The 27,177-nt window shown below is 38.4% G+C and overlaps 1 protein-coding gene across 1 annotated transcript in view; it reads right to left on the reverse strand.

Annotated features, from left to right (window-relative positions):
• Positions 1-27,177, reverse strand: part of loaf (lost and found) — a 576,301-nt gene that overhangs the window by 524,115 nt on the left and 25,009 nt on the right. Inside the window, exon 2 of the mRNA XM_071583128.1 lies at positions 4,678-5,219. Within this exon, the coding sequence (XP_071439229.1) occupies positions 4,678-4,849 (172 nt within the window). The 5' untranslated portion in view covers positions 4,850-5,219. The remainder of the gene's footprint in view (positions 1-4,677; positions 5,220-27,177) is intronic.

Consider the following 27,177-nt stretch of genomic DNA (forward strand, 5'->3'; position numbering starts at 1 on the left):
CTTCAATCAAGACACTCTTTAACTTCACTCAATGCATTTTCGGAAAAAATAATATTTTAGGTGATCGCGGCAAAATTAAAATAAGTTCTGTATAATAAGCAAAAGAAAACAAAGAGGCGGTTACAAGGAAACTAATTGGACGAAAATGAGCTCCGACCAAACGGTGAAATGCTTGCTTGCCTCAGGACCTATTCAACTGGAAAAACATTTTCCCAAAGCCATTCTGATGCCCGCACAAATTCTCATCTGCTCCTTTAAAAAAAATAAACATATCTGCCACTCTCCAGCCCAATGACCTTTATCTTTCCAATGCAGATGGTTCCCTCAGAAGAGTTCCCACAAGCGGCAGCAGGCATGGAAAGTAATTTCATCGTCACAACTCGAAGAAAAGAAAAACATGGAAAACATTATGGCGAATAATTCGGAGGAGGAGGATGGAAAAAAAGGCATTTTGTTCGCGAGGAGGTAAAGATGGAGAGAGGAAGTGGGGAAAGGTGTGAGGGAGAAAGCGAAGGGAGAGATAAAGAAGATGGAAGATAGACCCAGCATGTCTCCAGAGATAAGCGGAATAAGAAAAAAAGGAGTAAAAAAATAGTACGCAAGAACTCGATAAAAAAGGAAAGGGAGCAATCTAAAGCGTGCGCGCGTGATTGGATAGCGAGGAATGTTCCAGAGGCGTGAAAGTAAGTAAGGTTGAGGCAATGGGAAAATAGAGAACCGAGTGGCGACCGAGACCAAAGGCAAAGCTGACAGAAGAGGGCATGAAATAAGGAATGGACACGCGAGTAGTATTTGGACGGATAAGAACAAGAGTAGGGCGGGTAGTTGGGTGCCTGCCGGACAGCGAGGGGGCATCGGGAGAAGGTGGCGGGAGTAGAAGGGTTTAGAAACAAAATTACATAATGGAAGGCGAGGGGATTGTAAGGGAAATATGACACGAATGTGCAGAAGATAGAGAGAACGAGAGAGATTAAGCGTCCTCTGGGTAAGGTTGAAGGTGAATTTCGTAGGAGGGAGAAAATAAGTGTACGGAAAACGGAACAGGAGGTCAGAGGCGAGAAGAAAGGTATTTCCTGGACTATTATAAGTCGGCACAATCATTTCCGCTACGAGAGAGAGAGAGCCCGTTAAGGTTCTATTCCGCCTCCTCTTCCACCCAGAACTCGTGTAGCTATGGTCATTTGCGTAATTAATTACGAATGCAAAAAATACGACTAAAAACCTTAATCACTGAATATCCTGTTTTAATATCTTCTAAAACATTCTGCTCTTTAATCATTATCAATTAAAAACTGTTCCATAAATAGCGTATACAAATGCTCACTTAGAAATTAAAAAACAGAAAACGCATTTGCGAAGTACTTAGGGATTATTTCAGTGAAACGCTAAGCATTGCAATGGGAAATCTTGGGAAAAAAAGTGCATTCATGTATATTACATATAAAAGTTTATGCAGTAGTTCATTGATCTCATAAACTTCTGATCTGTAAGCTTCTGACCTAAGGCAGAATTTGGCAACAAAAGTCATAATTATAGTGGAAAAACTTTTGATAAAGCAGTCTAAAAATATGTAAGCTAAAACGAAGGCATTTAATGGCGTTTAGACAAAAGTTACTCTTAAACAATATCTATTGTCAACTAAAATGGCATAGTAGAGAAATGTCAACTAAAAAGCTACATGAATAATAAAATCAAAAACACGAGAGGTCCTTTAACCCCATTTCTCTTTTCGGCTTACTCCAGACGAGTACCACGTAACGACCGTTAGGAAAACAGAACGGGCATCTGTTTCTCTTCCAGCTCTCTCCCATTTCTTCCGGTGGTTTGGCGTTTGGCGGGGTGACCCTTGGATGCAATCATCTCAAGCTTTGAGTCAATCCCGATTATTAGCCTGGTAATCAATTTTTGCTCCGTTGCCTTGAGTGTCCTTTAAGATCAGTTCAATGCTCAGTATACCGACCGTTTGTTAAGATAATAACCAACGAACTGACTGGCATTGTCAACAAGCTCATGCCAACGCCTATTTCCTTATATCCTTCCTCCTCCAAATGTTTTCCGGCTTTCTCACCTTACCTCCGTTTCTGAATGATCCTAATAAAGTATTACGGTGTCTTCCACCAAAGCCACTAATTCTATTGCCAATTCAATTTTCACTGCCCCAAGTATGATATGGAAGTAGGATTGTGACTTAGACGGAGTTCGGCGGTTTTAATCGTGGATGAAAGGTATAAAGAGATAGGTCTCAGAGAGGAGGAGGAAAGAAGGTAAATGGTGAAAGAGGAGATGTAAATTACCTATGACAAGTGTGACGCTGGAGTGGCGGAGTATGAGATTCCCTCGACTAGAGAGAATGAAAGAGCTCCTCTAAGAGATAGAAACAGTAGAAAGTAATGAGGTTTGAAAGATAAGGAAGCACCTGCATTCGTTTAAAGAAAGGGGGAGGAGAAGAATAGAAAGGACGATAGATGTAGGAGACGATATGATGCTGTAGAAAGAGATGAAGGATTCGACGTCGAAATTCCGCCTGTGAAGCCTTACCACTACTGTCCCACTCCCCCTCACGACCCAAGTATTCCTCCACCCACGTGTCGTACTACAACCATCTCCCACCCATCGATCAATCTCCCTTCATCCTTCCCTCCATCCCACTCCCTCCCCCTCGTTCACTCGCAGAAATCCCTTTCACCGGTGGCATTAGGGTTCTGGCGCGGTCGTCCCTTTGCCACAGTCTAAAAAGGCGGATATACTACACACAGACATCATCCTCCGACTCTTCTACCGCCACCCTTTCCTTCCCCATTGCCCCCTCCTCTCGATCAACCGACCCACTCGCCGTCCTCTTCCACCCTCAACGCTCGTTTTGATCCACGGTTCGAGGAGCATTAAGCGGGCCAAATGAACTCTCCATTCGAAGATTAAAAACGGAATCCTTCAAATACGTAAAAATATAGCGACATAGCGTCGTCGCTTATTTTCGTTCGAAAGTTTTATTCGGCGATTTTTTTCGTTTTCCGCTACCCCATCTGCCTCATTCCCTGTCGTCCTTCAGCAAGGGTGCGAGATCCAATCTCCGGTCCACATGACTTATTTAGTCCGCTAACAAATCGATTTCCGTAATATTCGTGAAATAAATATCAATCCCGACGCCCATTAGGAAAGTTAATTTGTACTTAAGTGAAGCTACAAAACTTTCTATCTTATTTTAATGAGATGATACTAGAATGAAACAATGTAAGAATATTTGTTTTTCAAAATTCAATACTAAAATTGGGTAAACCAAAATACATAATAACGTGAGCACTGAGGATAGCTTTTTATAGTACCCATAAATAGATGGATAAACGTTTTATTCGGGTAAAATTGAGATCATAAGGTCCCATCTTCCATTTAACCCTATACGTATCTTAAATGGCCTATTAAACATTTTTCACTAAAATTTGTATAAAACTGTACCCAGAGATATAAAATTTCGATACCGAGAGAACTTAATGTTTTAGAGGTAAATAACATTGATTACAATGTTTTAGAGAGCCTATGGAATCTGGAGAAAATTAAAAATATATGGGCAACGGATCAAAAATAAAAGGTAAAAACATTTTTGGTTACTGCATAGGCCTAAGTAATACTAAAATGATGCATTAGGGTACAGAAAGAAGTTGTGGCAAGCAATACCAAGCCCAAATTCCAAAGAAACTGCGGGAGATGCCGAAACAGTATCTTTTAACGGAGTCATCCGCTAATGTGCATTTCAATGCAACAATTTCAGAGTGTAAAAATCATTCGCCAGTCATGGCGAATGATTTTTACACTCTGAAATTGTTGCAATACCAAGCCCATTCAGCAAAGTTACGGACTGAGAATAAGTCCAGGCATATGCTGGGTAAATGTTCAACATATACTCTTTGAATTCAATAGAAGAAAGAAACGTTACGGCAAATTTGTAATGAGTATCATAATCAAAACGTTTGTAATTTCATTCGGAGTGTTTCTGATTTTCTACTTGAAATTTCCATAAGTATTTATTGTCACTATGCAAGCTAATTCTTCTGATTGATATTTGATCCTCCAAATGAAGAGGACAAAACGATTAAAAACATTTTTTTCCACAAAAGTTTACCTATTTAAAATAGCAATGGGTGTAGACTGTCTTTACTATTTGAGATTTTTCTTCTAGCCTAAGAACAAAAAAATTTTAATTATCTTTCTAATTCTACCTACTCATTGTTTATAAATTGTGAGGACCGAAATAGGTTAATAATAATTAATCCATTGAACTAAAATATTATTAGTCTGATAAGCAAAAATGGCCATCTAATTGAATGGCTATTACGCATGGTAAATATTATTTTTTTGAATAATCTTCACTGTAGTTTAAGTTTCCTTAACACACTTATCCATAATGGAATTTCGAAAAATTTTTGTGTAGAGTCATCATAGCTGAAATCGTGACGAAAACCAGAATTTGATAAATATATGAAATGCGGAAATTCCCCCTTGCTAGATAAACGGGCTATGAGAGAAACCGATTCAATAACAGGTCACAACCACGTCGCGAATTTTTTCCAATATTTAATCGAATTATTGATCCTACAGAGAGGAAAACTACGACTTTCTAACGGAAAAAAAGGCCAACGAAGGCATCCAGTTTGGGATAATGAGAAGGAAAATGGAACTCACAGAATTTGTTCTTCTCCGGTCTCACGCCACCGCCGGCGAGGAGAAGGACCAGGAAGAAGAGGAGGAGGGGCCGCACGGGGAGCCATCTCATGGCGGACAAGCCCCCCGCTCCCGTCGCGGTCCCCGGCCTCCTCCCGCTCCGGCGGCCCCCGCGACCTTCGCCCTCGCTCATCTCGATTCCCCCGAGAATCAGCCTCCCTCCGCCAGGCTGGACTCCTTCGCGGCCCCCGGGGAGCAGGGGACGACGCACCACGAAGACAACACCCGCGACATCTCACTACCGTGCGCACTTCACGCGAATAATTCGTCCGACACACCCGGCCCCACCACGTCCCACCCGATTCTCCCTAGCCTTTCACTCGATGGGTTGGCGATCGCACGACCGTGCGCGCCCCCGAGACCCCGCGGGAGTCCCGCGGTCGCGAGAGGAGAAACCGGAGAGCCTCCGGATCCCTCGCGGCTGAAATACCTATGCACTGCAACACTCTACTGTCGGTCTGCTGGCATCGATGCGTGGTCGCCCGTCAGCCGGGATGTGGTACCTAGAAAGGAGGTTAGAAGTCACATTTCAGATTTTCCGAATTTGTTTTGAACGATGTAAAGCACAAACACTCTTGTACTCTGCGCTTTATGCACATTTTTTATATATATTTTGTGATATTATCTACTACTACACTCTACCTACCCCGCAAGCTGCCACAAGAAGAGGTTGAGGTATTAGGTTTGGTGGAAGGTATTAGAACAATATACCTTTATGGGTAAATAATGTACACATACCATGCCTGCCACATCATGCAATAATGTGTGCCCGTAAAAATTATAAGTTTTTTTGCCCATTAGTCGTACTTTGTCTAGTGGCCCTTTTTGTGACTATGTTTTGGGCCCATAATAATTCCCTTGTGTCACTAGCAAACTCGGATATCGTATCTTTCTAATGTTATTAATTTTTCTTTCTCTTTTCGTTGATTTCTCGGTGGGATATCATGTATGAACGCTGCCAGAGGTGACAGTTTGACAAGTGCGTGCGGAAAATCTCTTTTTTGGTTACAGGATAACGGTATTTAACTTAGATGGCCCTCACAATTATGAAAATTAAGTCAGAAGGAAAAGTAAAAAATATATTTATAAGCCCTAAAATATATTTTTCAAAAGGTAATTCGAGTAAGAAAGTTTTGTGAATTAGCCACGCCACTGGAGGAGGAAATGAGGAGTGAATTTTCTATTTCTATCGACCGCATAATTTGTCATCTAGAAGAGTGGAAAATTATCGCACGATGATCTCAAGTTTGTTTCCCGAATGTCCTGTTTCCCGAATTCTGGTTATATTAAGATTTTATTACATTATTTGAAAATGGGTGATTATTTCTCCTAAAAAACAAACGTTGTGTGATGTGGCAGTCAAATAGGTAGAAGGTTAGATATTCAAGCAGTAGCAAGAAAATAAAACAATCACTTATTACCTTGTGCTTTACAGACACAGTTTTCATAATTTATAAAATGTCAATAAATTACAGTGAGTGAGGTGCAAATTTGAAATTTTTGTGTTATTTGTCAAGGGATAGTTATGTTTACCAGGTTTATATATCCGGCTATTTGTTAACCATTTCAAACAATACACTATCATATAAATATGTGCGGAACGTTTCAATATAATAAATATATATATTAGCACAGATTTAAGTGATCCTCCCGTTCTTTGGCGATTGGCTACATTTGATATGTTGGTACCCTAATTCACAAAAGAGTATAATCGGTGCAACCATTTAATGATGGCACCTATAGAACAACAATCATTGGAACATCAACAAAAGGTCATTTTCCATTCAGGTTTGACGTGATTCAAACAGGAAAATGGTTGTAAACAAATGATGACATTGACTGTTTTTCTTGCTCACTCCATTTTAGGAGCAATACCTTAATAACTAACGCTTTAAATTGGCATACTTATATTCCTACCAATAAAATTCTATTCCATTTTTGAAGACAAAATATGGACTTCAGTTCAATTGAGGAATTTTAATCCCTAGCTAAAGACTAGCATTAGCTTCCCCACGATTAAAAATTAGGCATTGCTTTATTTATGATACTAAATGTAAATATAATTAGAATATTTAACGGTACTTGCAATGTGTTTTAAGTTTAATTTCCCATAAGTTAAAGAACACATTCAATAAAATAGACATTTTATTCAAAACTATACATTTAATGTGCCTATTATACTCTTAGCATCAAATACAGCATATTAACCAACTGAGTAGTCGCCGAATTCCATAAGGCGATATATAATTTTCAAAGAATTTTGTTTAGTTTAAAATGATTCCGGCCAAACGTTGGAGATCCTAAAATCAATCTGATTGAATGCAAATGATTGGGACAAACATTTCGGATAAGGATGTGTTTATCTTCTCCCAACGATAAAGTTACAATATCTGATCGTAAATTTTATTACTATTTGACAAAATACTTATCTGAAGACTATCTATTTACAAAATAAATTACATAAATACTATATTGAATTTAAATTAATAAATTATTCTAGCTAAACATAGAATGTCGGATATGAATGTCACAAAAGACTTCGTCCTTTTCGTTTCTGATATTACGTCGTCTAACTGTGCCCCTGACGACTATACCACTTTCATTTGCTAATTAGCGAATACATATTACGTCACTATCATAATTTTCACATACATCCTCAAGTTCTCACTGGACGAATAAGTCGTAACAAAAAGATTAAGTCATTGTACGTCGCCGTCAACTCTGAGCAGCCCAAGCCTAAGTCCCCTGAACCACGCCTCTCCTTTTCCACTTCACTCAAATGCCCCCTTGACATTTTGGCACTCTTTTACCCCCTTCTGCCGCACACAAACACCCCAAATATCTGCTGCTGTGTGGATGTTTGACATGGACCCGCCACTACCCCCCGGTCTCTGAGCTTCCTTTAATCTTAACGCGCATTCAGCCGCGCTCCCATGTGCAGCCCCTCTTCCATGGCTCAGCCATTACTCGAGGGGGAAGAGAAAAGAGTCCGCAATCACCGCACACCATTTAATTTATCCCATCCCCTTCTCTCGAACGTCCATCCCTGAACTCCCTCTCTTTCTCTCCATCTACTATAATCCCCCTTTTAAGTCTCGCCGGGCAAAAACGCAGGACTCATGAATTACCTACGCCCGCTCCCTCCTTCCCTCTCTCCACCCACTCACTCATCCTCATCCTCGCATACCCTCCTTTTCACTCCTCAAAAATTACCTCACTTCCTTCTCCTCTTCTCAACCCCGAACTACAACCATCTCATGCGGGCCCCTCTTCTTCACGAGACGCTAGGGGAACGGAGATGGAGGACGAGGGAGCATTCCGGCGTTGCCAATTCAGCCATTACCGCCAGCTGGAGAGAGTAATTTTTCCTCCCATTAGGGTAGCATCATTCACATTATTTAAGCGGTAATGGACGCCCATCGATCAAACTGGGCCGTATTGAAATAATAGCAGTGGCTTGGTATTTCCACATTAAATTCATTCCAAGCGACCTTGGTTTCGTACTTTTAAACGTCTTCAGGTGATCATCACTTATAGAGAAAAGATGGGTTGCGTACTGCTCTGAAGGGAGTAGGTCAGATAAGGGGTTGAGAGGAAAGGTTTGGAAATTCCAGTCTCTGGCTGCAGTTTAGGTGATATTTTGATGGTAAAGGGAAGTAGAGAGGGTCGCCTTAGTGACCAAGGCCTGCCATGATGTGGTTGAAGAATTTCGTAAAACAAGGGGGGTGAGCGGGAAGAGTGACGGGAGTACAATTAATAGATTTAAATAAACGTTTTATTAGCGATGCATATGAAATCTCAATCTAGTTACATAATATACCCTACGATTCCTTCTCCAAATACGGGAGAAGATTTTTTAGAAGAATTAGGAGGATCGTCTTAACAGAGTCCTTTGGGCAGAAGTTGCCGTCGCACCTATTTTCAAAAAGACGCTTGACGTAAAGGGGTACGGATTACTTCCTCTCCCAATGCATCGTATTTCTTCACCTTTTCTGCAAACTGATTCCTCTTCATGGCGCCCGATAAGGCACCGCTAGGATGCATTGTAGAAAATGAATGTACACCTGAGACGGTGGATCTATTTCCCTTATTGCTGATATGTTGGGAGCTACTTTTAATTGAGAGTTTATGCACGTATATATTCAGTTTGTGAAAGGTTAAGTATGATTAAATCCTTTAAACTCGCTACCGTGTTCAAGATTAAATTTAGCGCATAACAGGCGGTCATTGACTAACTGCCATCGCTCACTATGTTCATAATATGAGAGGTGTCAAATAATATAAGTTTCAATAAATTGAGTAGCTTCAGGCGTGATGTGGTGGAAGTCGAACATAATGAAGAACTGATCGTAGTAATGAAGAACTGATTACATCATCATCAGGTGACCTGATGATGATGTAATACATCGAAACCCGGTCGTAAATAAAAATATTTTTACCAAGTGGAAAAGTGCTACGATCAGTTATTCATAATATAAGTTTCCTTGCTGAATCATGCATTTATGCATACAAACACTTACAAATTATTTCCTGGACAAATTCCCTAATAATTATTCTTATGGTGACTCATTCTTTGCAAAATTATGATTTCATAAACTTATCATTCGTGTATTTTTTCCCTTGGAAAAATATAAATGATCGCTCGAATCGCAAGATTTTCCTATATGTTTATAAATGGGAGAGTCTGCTTTCAATTACGTAATAGATTGTCTATACTTACACTATTTTCTCCCTAAGTGTGATTACCACCGTATCCCTTCGAGCAATTTTTTTAAAACTAAGTTTATCTTATAATTTTTTTCAAGTTTTCTCTGCTTCACCGCATTTGAACCAAGTATAAATTAGTCATTCTCATATGCACGTGAAAACTATTAGTATGTTTTGAGTGACCCCGTCATAAGACCCCCATGAATATTTTTTCGCAATCACGTTTCGTTAATCGTGTGATCACAATCCACGCTCGCACACCATTTCATCTAACACGGAGAATTTTGAACACTTGTGCATCAAATTAAAGGCTACTTTCTTCATCAATGATGCATCTAACAGACTGGCTCAATAAATAGGGGTTCATGCTAAAAAATGTCAATAATGCTCGCCATTACACTCTAACTTCAACGAACGAGAGGCTACGCAAATGTTCCATTTTTCCCCAGTATATTTTGCAATGAAGTCACTTCACTCCATTAACACACATTCACACACGTTTTCCTTTTCATTTGTTGGCTAGCAAGGTTATTGAATTTCGACTTATACTCAAATTCTATGTTTATTCAGGCATACATGTTTCCGATTTCAGGTATATGTAACCAGAACGGGTAAATAACACGTTGTTTCTTCTTGAAACGTCTCTGAAGTCCTGGGGAGCTAAAGAACGAGGCTTCAAAATTATCAATTTTAATAATTCTAGTCATATAGATTAGTCATCGCGCGGTTTTACTTAATAAAACTATGGAAAAGTAGATAAGAAGCCCCCAATACGACGCCCCCTCGAAAGTGGCCTTTAGAAATTACATAACGTGTTAACATATAGATATGAAAAGAAATAAAGTACCCAGTATTGATATCAATTTTCTTTGAACTGACTTTCAATTTATTTTCATTATTTTATTCTACCAGCAGAAATGAATATTATCAGTGGAACTTCTTGATATAGGATCAGCACATCCCCCAAAGGGTATGATTTCTCATGGATATTACATGCAACTAAAAATTTGAATTAATATGAAGTCCATTAACAGTAGAATACGAGTTTGTACCATTTTACTTCGAGAAAAAATCATTTTACCCATAGTAATATCATTTTTCTGTCGCAGATTATGATTTGAGGAATTTCAGTGACTCCTCTCATAAGGGAATAAAGGTGGCACCAAAGTCTCTCATTGCATATAAAATTCAAAATTTATTCATTTTGCATGAGTGCACTTTGGTAGCATTACGCTAGCATCATAATAAATTTTTGGTTAAACATATAGTTTGTATAATAGCCAAGGTTGATCAAAAGTACTTCAACTACGAATAAGTAGGAAATTTTATCAATAAAAATGCGTGCCCACTTACTTGAATGGTATTCGTGAATATTTAATGAGAAAACTGAGTCACAGTTTCGCGGAGGGAGTTATAAACCCATGCCTAATATGCTTCTCGACAATCGTGCATGAAATATATTTATTACGAAGCAGACGTTCATACTTGGATCGGTACGATTCCATCAAGAATATATTCTACAGGTTTCTGCCTGAGCTGCCCCCTGGCTTATGCCGTCGCACTCAAAATGTCACGTGAATATTTCATGCACGTTCACCCACGCTTGGTATCTAATTTCGACACATTCAAAGCAGGTACTCGCCGTCGAGCGAGCCGTGCCCATGACTCACCCCTTCCAATTCACACGGCGTGCATACAAACCAAGATTCGTCAGATGAAGCTTTGCGCTTCTTTTTTCACGGAGATTTGCAAGGGCATACACGAATACCTGTACTGCGATATTCTTAGTTTTACCTCGTCCCTGTTCACCGATCTGGTTTATCGCTTCAACGATTCTTATTTTCCGACTTTACTATTCACCTCATGTCAATCTCATGAGCCTCGATGGCCAAACTCCTGAAAACATTGCATTATTCCTATGCTTTAAGTCAAATATCTCGCAACTAGTAGCAATCACACAAATGGACCAATCATTATGTGTATCATGCATGGATTCTAAATATTCACAACCAAATACCTAGGACTGTTATAGATGCGTGAATTAAATTTTTAGCTGCTATTTACAAACAATAACGGCTAACTGTGAGCATGATGAGTAATTTAATTTAATGTGCTATTAAATAAAGTTGATTATTGTCGCAATAAATGCATTATTATAGCAGAAAATTTAAGACGCTTTGATTTAAAATTTATTGGCAATATTTACCTGGGTAAAAATAACGTACATCTTTATTAAAGCTATGATTAATGATCAACATTCAAATTCTAAGGTGGAAAGAGCAAATATGGCTGGGGATATCAAAGCAATAAAAGACGTTTTCAAAAAAAAATGAACGGATATGCATGTAATTTGGCGAAGAGAACATCTATGACGGAAAATAATAAATTGAAGAGGAAAAGGTGGGAAGAAAATAGTTGGACAATTCTATAATTAATAAGCTGAAGAAATTTTTACCTCATAGATTTTGTGATTTCTTAAAAACATTTGGGTAAGTTTAATGAGTCTACTAAGGGAAACTATGTTTCTATGATATTAACATAAAAATAATTTATATCCACGAAATTTTGGTTATAAATTAGATAAAATGAAATATACGGTTATAACTTGCGAAATATTAATAATTTCATGAGCCACTAACATTAAATTTCCAGAAATTTTTGACCTGTCATAAATTTTCTCATTCTGCCCCCACGGGAATGACGCATAAAAGTAATGACCTTAAGATTACACTTCTCCTAACAAAATGCTCTGGGTCTCCAATTTCGCGTTTCCTGGACTCTAAGCCGTCACTCCAGCCGTCATCGACTAATATTTTTACTGGCGAATTCAGCCGAAATGACGACTCTCTTGCGGCCGCTACTTAAAGCACACTCCAACCGCACGCGAAGCTAATTAAACTGACGGTGGAGGGGGGGGGGTGCGTGAGCTACTCAACGCGGGGATCGGGGGCGGAAGGAGCCAGTCACACTTGAGCGGGGCGAGGGAGGTCGGGACTGCGTCGAATGTGTGCCCAGGAGATGAAGGGCCTGAGTAGAAACACAGAGACAACGCTGCCTAAAAATGGATTCCCCTCGCCGGGAATTACACCTTCAAGAGTGTGAGGCAGAGGGGAAAATGGCGCCCTTATTTCGCACGCCGAAATCTCTGGAATGTTTGAGAGGGGATGAGGAAAATATATTTCGCATATCCCTACTTCTATCGGTAGATATCACGTAGGTTTGCGGATTCTCAAGCTTTTGCAACCAGTCAGCCAAAGAGTTACAACCATTGCTCGGAAATAAATCTATTTTTTTCGAAACTTTTCCCGATACTTTTTATACGAACCTTTTATTAAGTGTTCGAGAATTAAAGAGGCTAAATTAAACGTTCAAATTAGAGAGCATAGTATAAAACAGAAATTAATGAAAATATTTACATGGAGTGTGACTTAGTACGACGCGGAGACTTGGTCGCTGAGGCAAGATGATGGACGTAGACTGGAAACTTTTGGATGTGGTTGAATAAAAGGATGGAAAAAACAAATTGGGCGGAATGAAAACAACAAAATAAGTTAAAGGGCGTGGTAAGGTAGGAAATTTGAAATATATCTAAAGGAGGCAAGAAAGATGGATGCAAAGCATTTTGAGTGGTGATGGACTGGTGCAAACTGTCATAAGGGAGAGCATACGAGACTCGTATTAGACTAGCGAGGCAGGGGAAGGAAAAGAATAGCCATGTTGGATAAAGTGAAGAAAGTTAGCATGCAGAGTTGAAGGAATTATTTTAGTGTAGTGTATGAGGTTGTTGCAATGGAAAATAAACTAGGAAGAATAAACACGTGGTATGGCAGGAGAGGTGATCGTTGGAATAAATCCAAATTAAGAAGCAAAAGTGAAAGCAATTATATTTTACTAACAATGTACTGTTGAAGACCATGAGAGAAAGGAAAATATAGGGCATGCAAAATAGGGGGAGAAATGAATTGGTATTTTTGATGGATTGAAGACAAACAGAAAGTGTAGTATATGGTGTCACGTTGTGTTATGCTATGTATGGTATAATTAGAGTTGTAGGTAGAGATGATTGGTATGCGTACCCGTCCAACCTACCTTATTTGGTAGAGTACTAATAATAATAATAATCCTCACGGAGATCCCAAAATAATGTAATGATATTGCCAAAAAGATCCGGTTGGACGAAAATGCCGAACCCCTATTCGACACCTTCCGATTCCAACCGATACCCTTAACCCGTAATGCCTCAGTTCCCCACCTTGCATTACATCTCGCCTTTAATTTCAACGCATTTTCACTTAAGATGCTCTAGAGTTTCGCAAAAACTTCATGGCAACGCAAACACGATACTCGCACCGAAAAAATCTTAGCATTCCCGCACCATGCGGAAACCATTTGTGCATCACGGTCTTGCTTATAAGCTTTGTAAACGCACATTGGCGATGCTAGTCAGTCTGCCGCAGTCCGGTAACTGTTTCGCGGGTGATTTTGCTATCCTCCGATTCCTCTACCTCTCTCCACTCCGAGATAACGAATGAAGAGCGATGGGGTTGGAGGTAGGGTAATGAGGAGAAAACGGAGAGGTGTGTGAAACAATACATCCCCTTTAAATCCCCACACAGAAACGAGTGGAGCATCTTATCATTGTTTTGAGATGACATCTGTACTGACAGTAATGATTACCCCGCGCGTGGCCACTTCAGCTTTATACCCCAATAAGTGATAAAATTCCGAAGCATAATAACTCAAAGGTTTTTTATTTTTTTAACCCAAATTTTAACTATGATTATGAGATAATTACGCACTATGCAAGAAACTTTACTTTCACTTATAATTATTTTACCAACACCTTATTTTCAAGCAAATAAAAACATCGCTGGCTTCAAGCTAGTAGCATCAGACCCATGATGAGCCCCAAAGCCGTACCAAGAAATTTTGAAGTTACCTTGGTATTAAAACCATGTATTTACACGGTGTGATCAAAAAAAGACCGGACTGATTTTATTCTGCGCAAACCGTTCAACGTACCGAAATGAGACACAGTGTGCCATCTAGCGACACATCTGACGACTAAAACGAGAGGTTTTACATTTGTTTACGTCGAGTCGTTACGCAGCAGCAGCGGTACGTGTCTTATCCTGTTCGTCGCCGCGTGCAACGGCAGCTATGAAGGAACTAGAGGAACAGCATGTGTGCGTGAAATTTTGTTGCAAACTTGGCAAAAGTGACATTTGGAATGATTCAGCAAGCCTTTGTTAATGAAGCTATGAGTCGAAGACAGTGTTTTGAGTGGTATAGTCGTTTTAAATCGAGCAGAACCTCGACAGATGAAGATTCGCGAATGGAACGGCATTCCACTCCGACAGACTCCAACCATTTCAATTTCGTGAACAATTTGGTGCGGGCAAATCGCCATGTAGAAATATCCCAGGAAGTGAACATTAGTTTTGGATCCTGTCAGACATTTTGGGCATGACGCGCGTCGCTTTAAAATTCGTCCCGCGGGTGCTGACTGATGAACAGAGACAAAAACGTAAGGACATATGTCAGGAACTCCTGGATTGAGCCAATGCCGACCCAGAGTTTCTTAAAACCTTCTTTTTGTTTCCAAAGTTAAAATCAACCTTGAAAGGGCGCCGATTTGACTCTATTGCGGACATTAAAACTAATGGCACAGCGCACCTGGAGAAGGATCCTTAAGGCGGTTTACCAGGCAGGGTTCGAGGGCTGGAACGTTGGCAAAGGTGTGTCGTCGACCAAGGCATGTACTTTGAGGGCAACTAGTTCGATTATATACGTCGGAATTAAACAAGTTATAAAATCAGTCCTGTCTTTTTTTGATCATACCTAGTAGATGACATGGGGAACCAGCTAATAGAAATGGAACCAGTATAAAATAACTAAACCCAGAGATATTTAAAGAAGGTAGAAAATAGAACGGAAAAGTTTTATGGGAAAATTACGACGTTTGCATTGAAAAAGCAAAAAGTTGATAACACAAACACATCTTTGTAAATTTTATCCCTGGATATTTAAATATGGACAGTCAAAACATTTGTTATATGAGCATAACCTATTTTCAAAGAAGTCATAGCTGAATAAAAATCAACAATTTCTCGTTTTTACCGTTAATATTCATTACAATAATTCTTTGAATTTTAATGGGTATTTTAGTTGGTCGAAAGTTTGTTCAAAACATAAAATACATGAATTTCCGCTGCTCCACGATGAGTAAAGAATGCCTTCAGAAAAGTCCATAACTTGGATATGCACTGTGAATACCACTAAAAAACTGACTAAATACATAGTTCTCGGTACTGCGGAAAGTAATTACAAATTTAAAATATGATTAATCAGCTAGAAGCTGGAAATAATTTTTTTGCATGCATATTTACAATAACAAACTGAAAATGCATAATGCAAACGCGTATCATCATTTTATAGCGTATATTTAGCAAAAAACGTTTAAACTATGACTAGGAAATGATTTCAGTGGGCGCCACTGAAACAGCCTGCATTAACCATGAGTTGTAGGCAGAAAAGCGCTTGAAATTACATGTGGAATATACTTAAAAATACATTTGATATCCCTTCTGGACGTCGTGAGTGGAAGGCAAAGTGAAAGGCCTGCAAATTTGATAAAATCACGTAGACACTTGCGCTGTGGAAGAGACCCAAGGGAGCCAATCAGAAAGCGAAAGAAAAAAATTATTCCTATTCCCGTCCGAACTTCCCTCTCATTTTTCCTCTTCCCTTCCTCCTCTCTGCACACATTCACCCCTTCCTTCTTTATTCTCTCTCCTATCCTCTTCTCTCCCACGCACACCCCACACATCTCCCCACCCATATCTCTCCCCATCGCTCTTTCGTCTTCACGCGCCTGCGAAAGAGAGCAGGTGTATTCCTGGATAAGCATTGATTTTTTTTGTTTCCCTTCTGTGTCGTTACAATTCCATCCCTTAAAGTCGGGCCGTGTGAAAGACGATGTTTATGCATCCAGAGATTTGGAACCAAAAAAAGGAAGCATAACAGAATTGAACCAGGGAGAAAAAACATTTAAAGAAGGAAAAGCATTTTCTTGGCCGTCTTCTAAGATAGACACATAGGTATAGCTTCAAAATATTTATTTGAGTTAAGGTTTCCAGCGAAAATCCAGTTCTTAAGCGGACATGGACTGATTATCATTTTTAGTTGAATCACAATGGCTATTTTTACTATGCAATTTAGGAATATTTCCTTAAGGACCATGATAGTTAGTCATTACGTAACAATAATAAAACTTAGTGGTCTATTTCAATGTATTCTTGTACATAATTTTTATTTCTCGTTTTCGATATTTTACTTTAACCCTTGTGTTGAGTAGTCTGGAATGAGAAAGCACATAACCATAACTACAGATCTGAAAGAATCTGGTAATGAAAGAAGAGGAATTACTCCAAATCTGCTGCTGGCAATGGTACCAGTATAGTCGATGAAAATTATGCTAAAATGAGGAAACCAAGTTCTACAAGAAGAACTCCACTCAAGGTGATTATTTTAATTGAGTTTTATTTGAAATATTGTACGGCCTAAATGACTTTTTATCTTATAAACTGGAGTTATTTGAAAATCCTAAATCTATTAGAAAAAAACAAAAGCACTCATTAAAATTTAATCTCCATCACTTGCGCGTGCGTAAAATCTATTTCAATCACCAATACAGTAAAATTATTTTTTATTGGTACTCTACCAGATGTGGCAGGTTTTCGATAAACAGAGTCTATTCAACGGGAAAACGATTTACTTGCCTCTATTTATTTACTTGTCTCCCCGATTTACATTTACTTGCCTATCCTAACAAAACAAAACAACATCCGGCACTACAATAATACCATCTTAAATTCCACATACCTCCTCCCTCCTTCATCCCGCCTAACATCCCTATCCAATTTCTACCCCTTCCTCGTTTGCCCGACGGTCTCCTGTCAAACACAGTCTTCAAAACCCCATCATCAATCAAAACGCTCTGAATTCATCTTTCCTGCCTCATTTGCATTCCTCCCAATAACCCTCTCCTCCCCCACCATGCCTTGAACATCCTGGTGTGTTTTCCTTTCTGTCAATGTCACCTTTTTCATCATTCTTTACACCCACATTTCAAAATCCTCCAATCTACGCCTATCATCCTGCTTCAATGACCATGTTTCCGCGCCGTACAAAACCTCTCCACATCAAACTCCTGACATCATTACTCAACGTCCTTGCCATCAAGCTTCCCTCGCGTGCATATGTATTGAAACGCGTATTACAAAATAAATACCTCCTCCTTCATGTATAATCCCTCCTTCACGTGCAAGCTTCTTTACTTAACGCAATTCTTCCTCTCATATCCCCATTGCTTTCACCATCTTGATCCAAACCCAAGCGAGATAATTAATCTGTTCCACCTGCTCTAGTTTATGAACTCCTATTTTAAATATTTGACTTATCGTTTCTCATTCTCAGAAACCGCATAATCTTTGTGATCAAATGTTTAGTTGCCGCGATTATTTATTCCATGTAACGCGCTTAAATGCAATAATTTAAGTATGCCTGGTGACGATTCTTACCCATTGAAACTCATTGTAAGAAACAAAATTGTTATGTAAAATTACCAGTAGTTTATTTTCTAACTTGTGTAAATTTCACAAAACTAGAGCCTGTCAGTATTACTTTTGTAAAATTCAATAATTGCCTTTACCTAATATAAATCCCTGTTGTAAACGGTTTATTGTTAATCAATGATTAATCGTACTTACAGGATTACCTCTCTGAGATAAAAAACGCAAACTGCAGAAAACTTAGCACCCTCTAAACTCACCCTTTCTCAACTTATTCGGTCAATAAGTTAAAATAGAAACAAGAAATTTCATCGAATGGAAATTCATTAGGGTCCTGAATCCGAGCCCGGACAATCTACAGAGAGTCACTTCCAAAAATGTCACTTTACATTGTCACACAAATGGTTGATTATAGATCTTGTGTAGGTGCATATCCATTAGATTTTATGCATTTTAGCCTTACTGTGACCTTAATATCTAGATTAAATAGGTTTGTATGATTTCAACTCTAGTATATCTACCCGAAAATCAAGTGCAGCGGTAGACTTGGGATAAATTTTCACCCTGTGTAAAATTCTATTTCGGAATTTGGTGATGGAAATCCGGGGCTTAGAAAACCTTGCTAATCCACTCCAAGCGTCACCCAAATTAATAAAATATGAGGGCGGATGGAAAAGCGAATATCGTACAAAAACAAACGGTGGGTGGGTAGCAAAGGAGTTTTGGGCGAAAGGTAAGTTTAGCACATTTCCATTCCGGGGAAGAGTAAAGAGGGCGGTCGGGCGGGCGAAGGAGCGGAGGGAGGAGGGGACGGCAGGCAATGGCAGCGAGAATTAGGTGGGAAAGGGTGAGTGATTGAAGCTAGCGAGGAGGATGAAGGGTGGAAAGCGGCCGGGTGTATGGCGGGCATTGCACTCAGTCTCTCCTCCTGATTGGTTTGCGGGAACAGGAAAGCCGCGGGTGGATGAAAAACAACCGGTGTGAATCCGAAGCGTGGTGAGGGCGAACAAAAAATAAACTTTGCCTGAATTGAACCGATGGGAGGGGGAGAAAAAATGGAGGGCGTGCTGGCGCATAAAAATGGAATTCTCTCCTCGTCCATCCAAATAGCGAACTTCGTAATAATATTATAATCTTCCCCGCAGTCACGCACCACCGTTGATATTGGACCCTCGTACGCTCAGGTGAGTGAGCGTTTTGTTGAGGCATGATGCGACGAATAATGGCAACGAGGTTTTTCAAGTCAAGCCGTGAATAAAATGAAACAAAGAAGTTTCTTCAACACTTCGTAAAAAAATGGCAATGGTGTGAGGTAGATCCGGAAATATCAATGCTAAATACTGCGGTCTTAAATTACAGTTTTGACTCGAATGAAAATGGGTTTTCTGATTCATGGATATCCCCCCACCGTGGTTTTTGAGTACGCATTCTTAAATCAGCGTGTTGTTTTAATGGGCTAAGGAATACTGTAGGCTTCATTTTAAGTTTTTCATATATTTCCGCCGACTAAAGGCGTGGCCGACCATGTTCTCTCAGAACTTAATTACCAGAAATAGTCGTTGGTTGTTGCAAATGCAAATGCTTATATATTTTTCATATCGTTGTGATCAATATTCTTGGAATAGTGATAGGTCTCCATGCAAACAGTTATCATTTCATAATATTTGGCATTAAGATGTATAGTATGAGGTTCTACAAAGTCACAGTAATGAACTCGAAGGTCAGTTTGATAGATCATGGAAAAGCTATTAACATCAAGATAAACTCAGTTACAATTATAACCCAACAGCCAAAATGTGCTTTTAGCAAGAAAATCTTGAGATAGTTTTAATCTTTGAAAATGACCATTGAGGAATAAACTCTGATACACTGCAAAACATGACCTAACTTTTTTACTAAAACTGAAAGAACTCTGTCAGCGCTATAGTAACACACCGGAAACCTTTCATTTCACCTCTGAGACTTCCCTACCGGAATGTATCACCAACAGTGATCCATAATCATTTTTACGCCCGTGATACTAAAAACCCCTCCGGCAAAAATTTCAATCATGGAGCTTTTCGGTGAGGAAGACATTTTTCTCTTTTTTTTTTCCTCCGTTCAAATCCTCAAGGAGTCCAAATGAACTAGGTCGTATAAGAGTGACGTCATGCATATATTAAACTAGACGAGAAATTATTCCGGCCAATTCATTTTGCTCGTCGCAACCCCGTCGAAAAAAATTGCCGTCGTCCTCTTTCTTTTCCCTATCTCTTTCCCGAGGACAGAAATGAAAAGTGTGAAAGACACAAGCAAGAGGGAGGAGTACGCCCAGCAGAGTTAGTGGAGGATGGCGGCAAAGAAATGGAGAATAAGGGATGTTTGAATGCAAAATCCCTGTCTGCGATGGATTTTAGCCGGGAGGTTGAGAATGGATTCCAGGCCGCGGAGTCAAATGGGGTGAGGAGACGGGTATGGGGAAGAGGGGAAGGGGCAGAGGAAGAGACAGGATGATAGTGCCGCCAGTGGGCATCCTGCAGAATAAGGAATAATAGGGAAGAAGGGCGTGGGCGTTGGTTGCGATGGGAAGTTCGTTGAACGATGACAGAGGGAAGGGAGGAGAGATTTTCAAGAGGGAAGAGCAAGGGGGAGGAAGGTGGAATCAGCTAAGGGTGATATTATGCTGGGCAAAATGTGAGAAGAAGGAGATGAGAGGCGAATGAAAAGAGAGTGGAGGTGGGGAAAACAGAGGAAATTTGATGATTTTTTTAAATTTTGGAGAGTATTTTGCTGTAATAAGATTGCAGGCAAGCCATCGAAGGATCTGTGACTTGGCCGGGTAGGACTACACAATTTTGACATGCAACATAGACTGGAGATTCGGTTTGATTAGCCCATGAAAAGACTCCATTCAAAGGAAAAGTTGTTCAGCCCATTCCATTTCATAAAAGTGAAAGTAACTAATTCGTGTTTGGATCGGCCGAGGACCGAAACCTCATTGACTTGCTTCTGACGCCCCTCAGGGCAAAACCAAAAGCATTAGTGTTTAAGCTACGCGATATAATCAAACCTCGGCTCTAGTAAAGATACAGTGGCGCCTTATCATTTACGAAACATCGAGTGGCCGCTAAGCTTTGAAATAATAATTGGTAGAAATGACAGGTAGAGTGAAATTCATTGAACGTCATGGGGGAACCATGCGATACCATAAATATCCAAGCACAGAAACTAATACAAGTAGCTCGATCAGTAATGAACTAACTACACGATTGCTGAATCAAATTCCATTGGATTAAGGTATTCTGAGGATAAAGTTCACTTAAATAGTAGAGGGTTTTTCATATGACCTCAGCCAATGATATATTTTGTGTGGCTGTGGTCAACATTATAGCTGAAAAGTAGAATTATAAAATGATTCTAACTAGTTGAAATTTGAATTGCTCCAAATGGCAAGTTAACACCTATCATATTTTGGGGTTCCTCGCATTGTTAGCATTTGTAGTAAATGAACGGGAAAAAAGTGTTTAAATAAAGGAAACTGTGCATTTTAATGAAAAATGTTCATCCCATCACTCGGATACACATATTGAGGCGATTACGGCACAAGGATAATTGCTATGAATCATCTGCCTGACTAAGCAACTTACAGTATCTCATATTCTTTCTGATGGCATATAAAATAAAACATAATCAATCACCGAGGATCACTGTCCTTAGTAAAAGAGATCAATTTCCCTAGAATTGTCTAATTAATTTCACTGACGATCACCATTGACCCTTCTTATTCTTACTTATATTTGCAATAGTGATTGCGAGTTGGAAGGAAAAGGGTATGCTGAATATATGAATTTCCGTCTATTATTTTCAATTGATTAATATAAATGGAATTTGTAATGGTTGAAAGTATCTTCCAAATACAATTATGATCATATCAGCACATAAATTATACAAAAATATAATTTTAACCCTTTAAGTCAAATCAGAATCAAATGAAAAGCCTGAATGACGAAAAATGGTCCGGTATTCATACAATAATTCTCCAGGAGTATCAACTACTCCGCGATAAAAATAGGTTTATTTTGGAATAAAAATATAATCTCATATGTTACTAGCTAATAATAATGTTCACAAAAAATATCAATTGTAAATAAGAAAACTTCATTGTGGCAATAAGAACATTGATAATAAAATATAGTATCAAAGAATGAAGCAAGCAAGAGGGATAAGAGGAATGGAGAGGTGGAAAAAGGAAATAAATTTTTAATTGGGACAAAGTCCTTGAGAAAGACATACACTGAAAGAAAAGAAAATCAAGGATAACGAATTCTTACAATAGAAAAGAATTTAGAACTATAAAATCCTTTCTTCGACCATAATTTACCATGAATAATTTTAAAATCTCAGTCTTTTTCTAGAGATATTAATATCGTGATGGAAAAGTGGTTCCCACATGTGCAAAACATCTAAATACTTTCCCAAAGAAAAGCCTATAAATGAAACATTTTAGCTTATGCATAAGGCAATTTTAACAAACTTCCTATTCCCACTATGCTCTCGGCCAAATTTTTATTTTTGGAGAATACTTTCAAAATTATAATATCTGAGTTTATATATTCTTAACTGCTTTAGAATTCAGAATAAATATAATTTATATTCATTTAAATAAGCACAGCTTAAATGCATGTGTAGAATTTACGTACCTGCCGCAGATTTTTTTACCATCCAGTTTCTTAACAAGATCGGGTATTAACAAGTATTAAATTAATATAAGAAACAACAAGCCTCCGTTTGGATGACTCCTAATATGAACCTCTGACTCAATAAGGCATATTTTTGGCTGTAATACTAACATATTTTGCAATTATTAGAATACTTTCCTGCAATCTATGAATAGAGGTTTACCCTTGCTATAAACTAGCTCGAAGGACTTCCATCAGCTTTATTTTCAAATAAAGATTACTCCGTCCAATATCATGCGCCAAAAATTAAATAATCGGACTGAACGAAAGACTGAAACAAAATTAGGTATTACAGAACTGATTCCTTCAAGCAGAATTCAGTAAATGGCAGTCAAAACACGCAATTGTTAAAAAAGAAAGAGAGTAAGCGCGAAGAGATAGTAGATGAATCTATTAAACGATCGACCTGGGGAAAGAAAAGAAGGGAGAGGAAGAGAGGGTGGGAATAGTAAGCTGGGAGCGTGGGACCCCATGCGAACGACGATGTCGTGTTCTGCAAATAGGGAGACAAGGAAGGAGAATTGAGATACGACTCCCTTGTGATTCATAGGCCCTCGGTGTCAGCTCAGACACAATGAGGCAGCTCTATTCTGTCACAATGATCACTACAAGGGAACTCATTTGGTCGACCTGAATGTCAATCGCATCGACTAAGGAATCTTTCCCTCTGGGTGACATAAAGAAGTAAAAGAAAAGAAATTGAAGTCACCACATTTGTCCCACAATTTATAAAGAGTTGCAATTTTGTCCACATATAATTGAATTGGTGTGACGGAATCATCAAGGTTCTGTAGGCACAATTTAAAGCCAAGTATAAAAATTATATAAGAGTGAATAAACTTATATTATATAAGCCATACTAATGACGACGCATGGGCGAATTTCTATTTTTCTCCCTAAAAGAAATATCACGTCAAACAGAATCATTTCAATAAAGATCATACATTGCAAAAAAATCAAAGGAAGCTGAAATATATTTTTTTAATTTCAGGTTCATGATTATTTTTCCTTTCTAGACAAAAATTCAATAAAGCTCATCAATATGAGAAATTGTTATTAAATGGTGGACTTAATTGACATAGCTAGTACATTATTTTACTTTCTAAATATTAATTTGCACCTTAACACCATAATCAATTAAACTTGTCCCATATCCTCAATGCATAAGTCTGGCGCTAGTCATTTTATCCGATGAAATGTTCCAGGTCGGATTCGTACGTACTTCCAGCAATATCACAAGGAAAATTACCTAGATATTCTAGAAGCAGGCATATTGCAGGGACTAAGCATTTACTTTGCATGGAATTCTTAATATGCATTACTAAACTGATTTAAAAAGTCAGATACAAGGTTAGGACATACAATCCAATTTCTGACAATAAATTCATCCTTTACGTGGCACTATATGAGCGTTCATCCATAATGTTGATGTTTTCTGGAAACGATTTTCAGAGCTCAAATATCAACCCCATTTTCGAAAACGTAATCATCATGTTTGAATTTTTTCACCTTCGGTATTAGGCGAAATAATTTAAAATGTATCTTAAGATTTATAAATTCGCACAATGAAAATATTTACTATCAACCTTTCAATAAAAAAGCTCCAACCGTGTTTTAAATTCAGGCGGGTTTCTTACTTTTTCCTTGCACTAATAACAATAATGGATCCAATAAATACTAACCCTAATCGACATTGCGTGTTCCAGTATTTCCAAGAAATCCCATGAATCCAATGGAACCGCATGCTACCTTCCGACTCTCCATTGATACGAGTAGATTTGTGCCCTCCTTATCGAACTAAATATTAGTTTTGTAAGCAAAAACATATCATTAAGCTTCAAAATACAGAATATACTCAATAATTTTATTTATAATTAGCTAATAAAACGAAAAAAAAAATTATGAATTCAACACAAAATGCCATTTTGTCTTTCTATGTAATTCACGCCTTTCTCTATCCCTTATCCATAAGTAACTAATAATCAGGTTTGAAAAGGTGATCGATGCGGAAACGTCTACTAGTCAAAACTATTAAAATTATTTTTTTTTTTTTTAACCGTAAGGTCACATAGGAAGGCCAATATTACCCACTTAACTAATGATACATATTTTGTCCAAAACAAAAGGAAAGTTAACGACAAGGAAAGAAGAATAAATTCAAATGTAATGCATCTCCCACTGGATATTTGGGTGAATGTCTTTCAATATTTTTGGAGTCTAAAAACGATTTGGGAGTCAAGTATTTATCCAAGAAAAATATGGAGAAAGTTTTCTCACCGCAAAACTTAGTTTGCCATAATAGCTGGGAATTAAATTTAGAATTTTAAGAGTGTAAGGAGAAAGTGGTGGCCGTAATTACTGCAATGCTAATAAATGCCTTAACTTGAATTAAAAATAAATATTATAGAAATCAAACATTATTTAAAGATATGGTCATCCTTTTTATTAACAGGGAATGGAGGCTTATCACAAATTAACTGCTTTGCTATTGAATTCTATAATGTTCTGCTCAAACATTTCGGTATGTAATTGCAAGTAATATGACATCATCAGAAAAATGAGTCTGCAGTAAGAAAATTGACATGATTTATTCAAAACCAGAATTAGGCTAATTTTTGAAATTATTTTTCCAAAAACATGCATGAATCAACTAAGCATCATATTTAAAAAAAAAAGAACTAGGTTATAGCCACCTATCAACGGTTACCCCTCACACTGATTTGGAAAAAAAAATATACTTATACGATGATTATGCTTATATGCTTGTAACTGAATCTGATATGGAAATTCACACTGAAAAAAAGAAATACAACCGTGAGTTGCCATTTGGCCATATTTTAAAAACAATCTTCCTTTGAGCCAACAGACTGGGAATTAGCATTTAAAATGTGAAATACGTGGACTTGAAAGTAAGTTATAATGAAATGAAGATAGGCAAACTCTCCATTTGGCTGCAATCATATCACAACTATTAGGCACTGGATATTAAAAGAAAATATTCCTAATACCCCAGTCAATTTGAGGTGGTTTGCCTCCCGACACCTTTAAAGTGTTCCCCAATTCAAGAGACAATTAGAACAACAGCCAGGAATTAAAATAATAGCATTTTTAGAATAATTAGCATTAAAATAATGGTTTATAGAATCGAGGTGGTTTCATTGCTCAAAGTGGGTTCGAATCCCGATCAAGGCGAATAATTTTTACCCTCTAAAATCGTTGCACTTTAATGCACATTTAGCGGATGACTCCGTTAAAAGTTACTGTCGGCATCTCTAGCAGTTTCTTGGAATTAATGACAAACTAAATTCTTTGACGATCATAGGATCTCAACACATATTTCAAATTCTCCCAGCCTAGGGAAATTTTACGCTTCGGAATCTTTGCATTTCAGAATGCCACTCAGCTGAAATTTGAAAGCTATATGGAATATGATTTTTGCTATTACTAAATAATCGCCCCGTACCAGATGGTCATCTGGAATTATTTTTTATTTGCAACATTAGCTGGTGCGTGAAGCTCTTATATGCATTTTTAATTGATAGATTGTATAAATGACAGTCAAATTTAGTTAACCGTGACGTTTGATGACAGAAATAAGCTTCAAGCATACAAAAGCTCAAAGGTTTCATAATATCTGTTGAGCGAGAGCTTTAATTTAACATTTTTGTATATTTTGGCAGGTTAATACCAGAGGCTACTAAGCATAACAGTCGGTTTCTGGAAGAATATTTCACAAAACATTGGAGAAAGTACATTATTTTTCTTAATATTGGAAAATGTACTCTGTTAGTTGTATGCCATGTCAAATATCTGGCATTCACCGATCTAATTTAATTCTGAAGATTGAATAATACTTTATATAAACTAGGAAAAGATTATTTTCCGTTCGGAAATATAGTATCACCATCGATTCGACTATGTGTCCTCGAAAGGGGTGGCAAGTCCTCGGAGGAAGAAACAACACCACACGTGCAAAGCTGTGGGAATAGAAACTGATGCGAGGGGAAGGTCGGAGAGAGAATAAAAGAACTCGGAAGGCAATCAATCACCGAATCAAAGTTGACGGACACACAGCTTTTGCGTGGTCGCTTCGTGAGGGGAAAATAGAGACGCAGTCGTTTTTGAAAGAAACACCCCGTGGAGTTCAACCTCCTTGGAAAACCCACCCCACATGTGTTAAAGGGTCTCACTCCAACCTTCCTTCTTTCTCCCCTTTCCATTGCGAAAACATGCGACTTTCCTCCATCTATCTGCTCCTCATCTTTCCAAAAACCCCACTCACCACCGAACCTTCCCCTCCTTTTCTCCCTCCTCCCCACGCGCCATCCTTCGACCTCGATCTCGGAAATCAACCTAAAAACTCCCCTCCCAGGCATGACAATAAAAAAAGAGGGAGAGGGAATAAAAAAGACTCTTCCCGAGGAAAGAAGTGTACGGGTACCCCCTGGGAAAAATGGGGATGA

Source organism: Hetaerina americana, unplaced genomic scaffold (assembly GCF_022747635.1).
Source record: "Hetaerina americana unplaced genomic scaffold, ioHetAmer1.1.p SCAF_129, whole genome shotgun sequence".
NCBI lineage: Eukaryota > Metazoa > Arthropoda > Insecta > Odonata > Calopterygidae > Hetaerina > Hetaerina americana.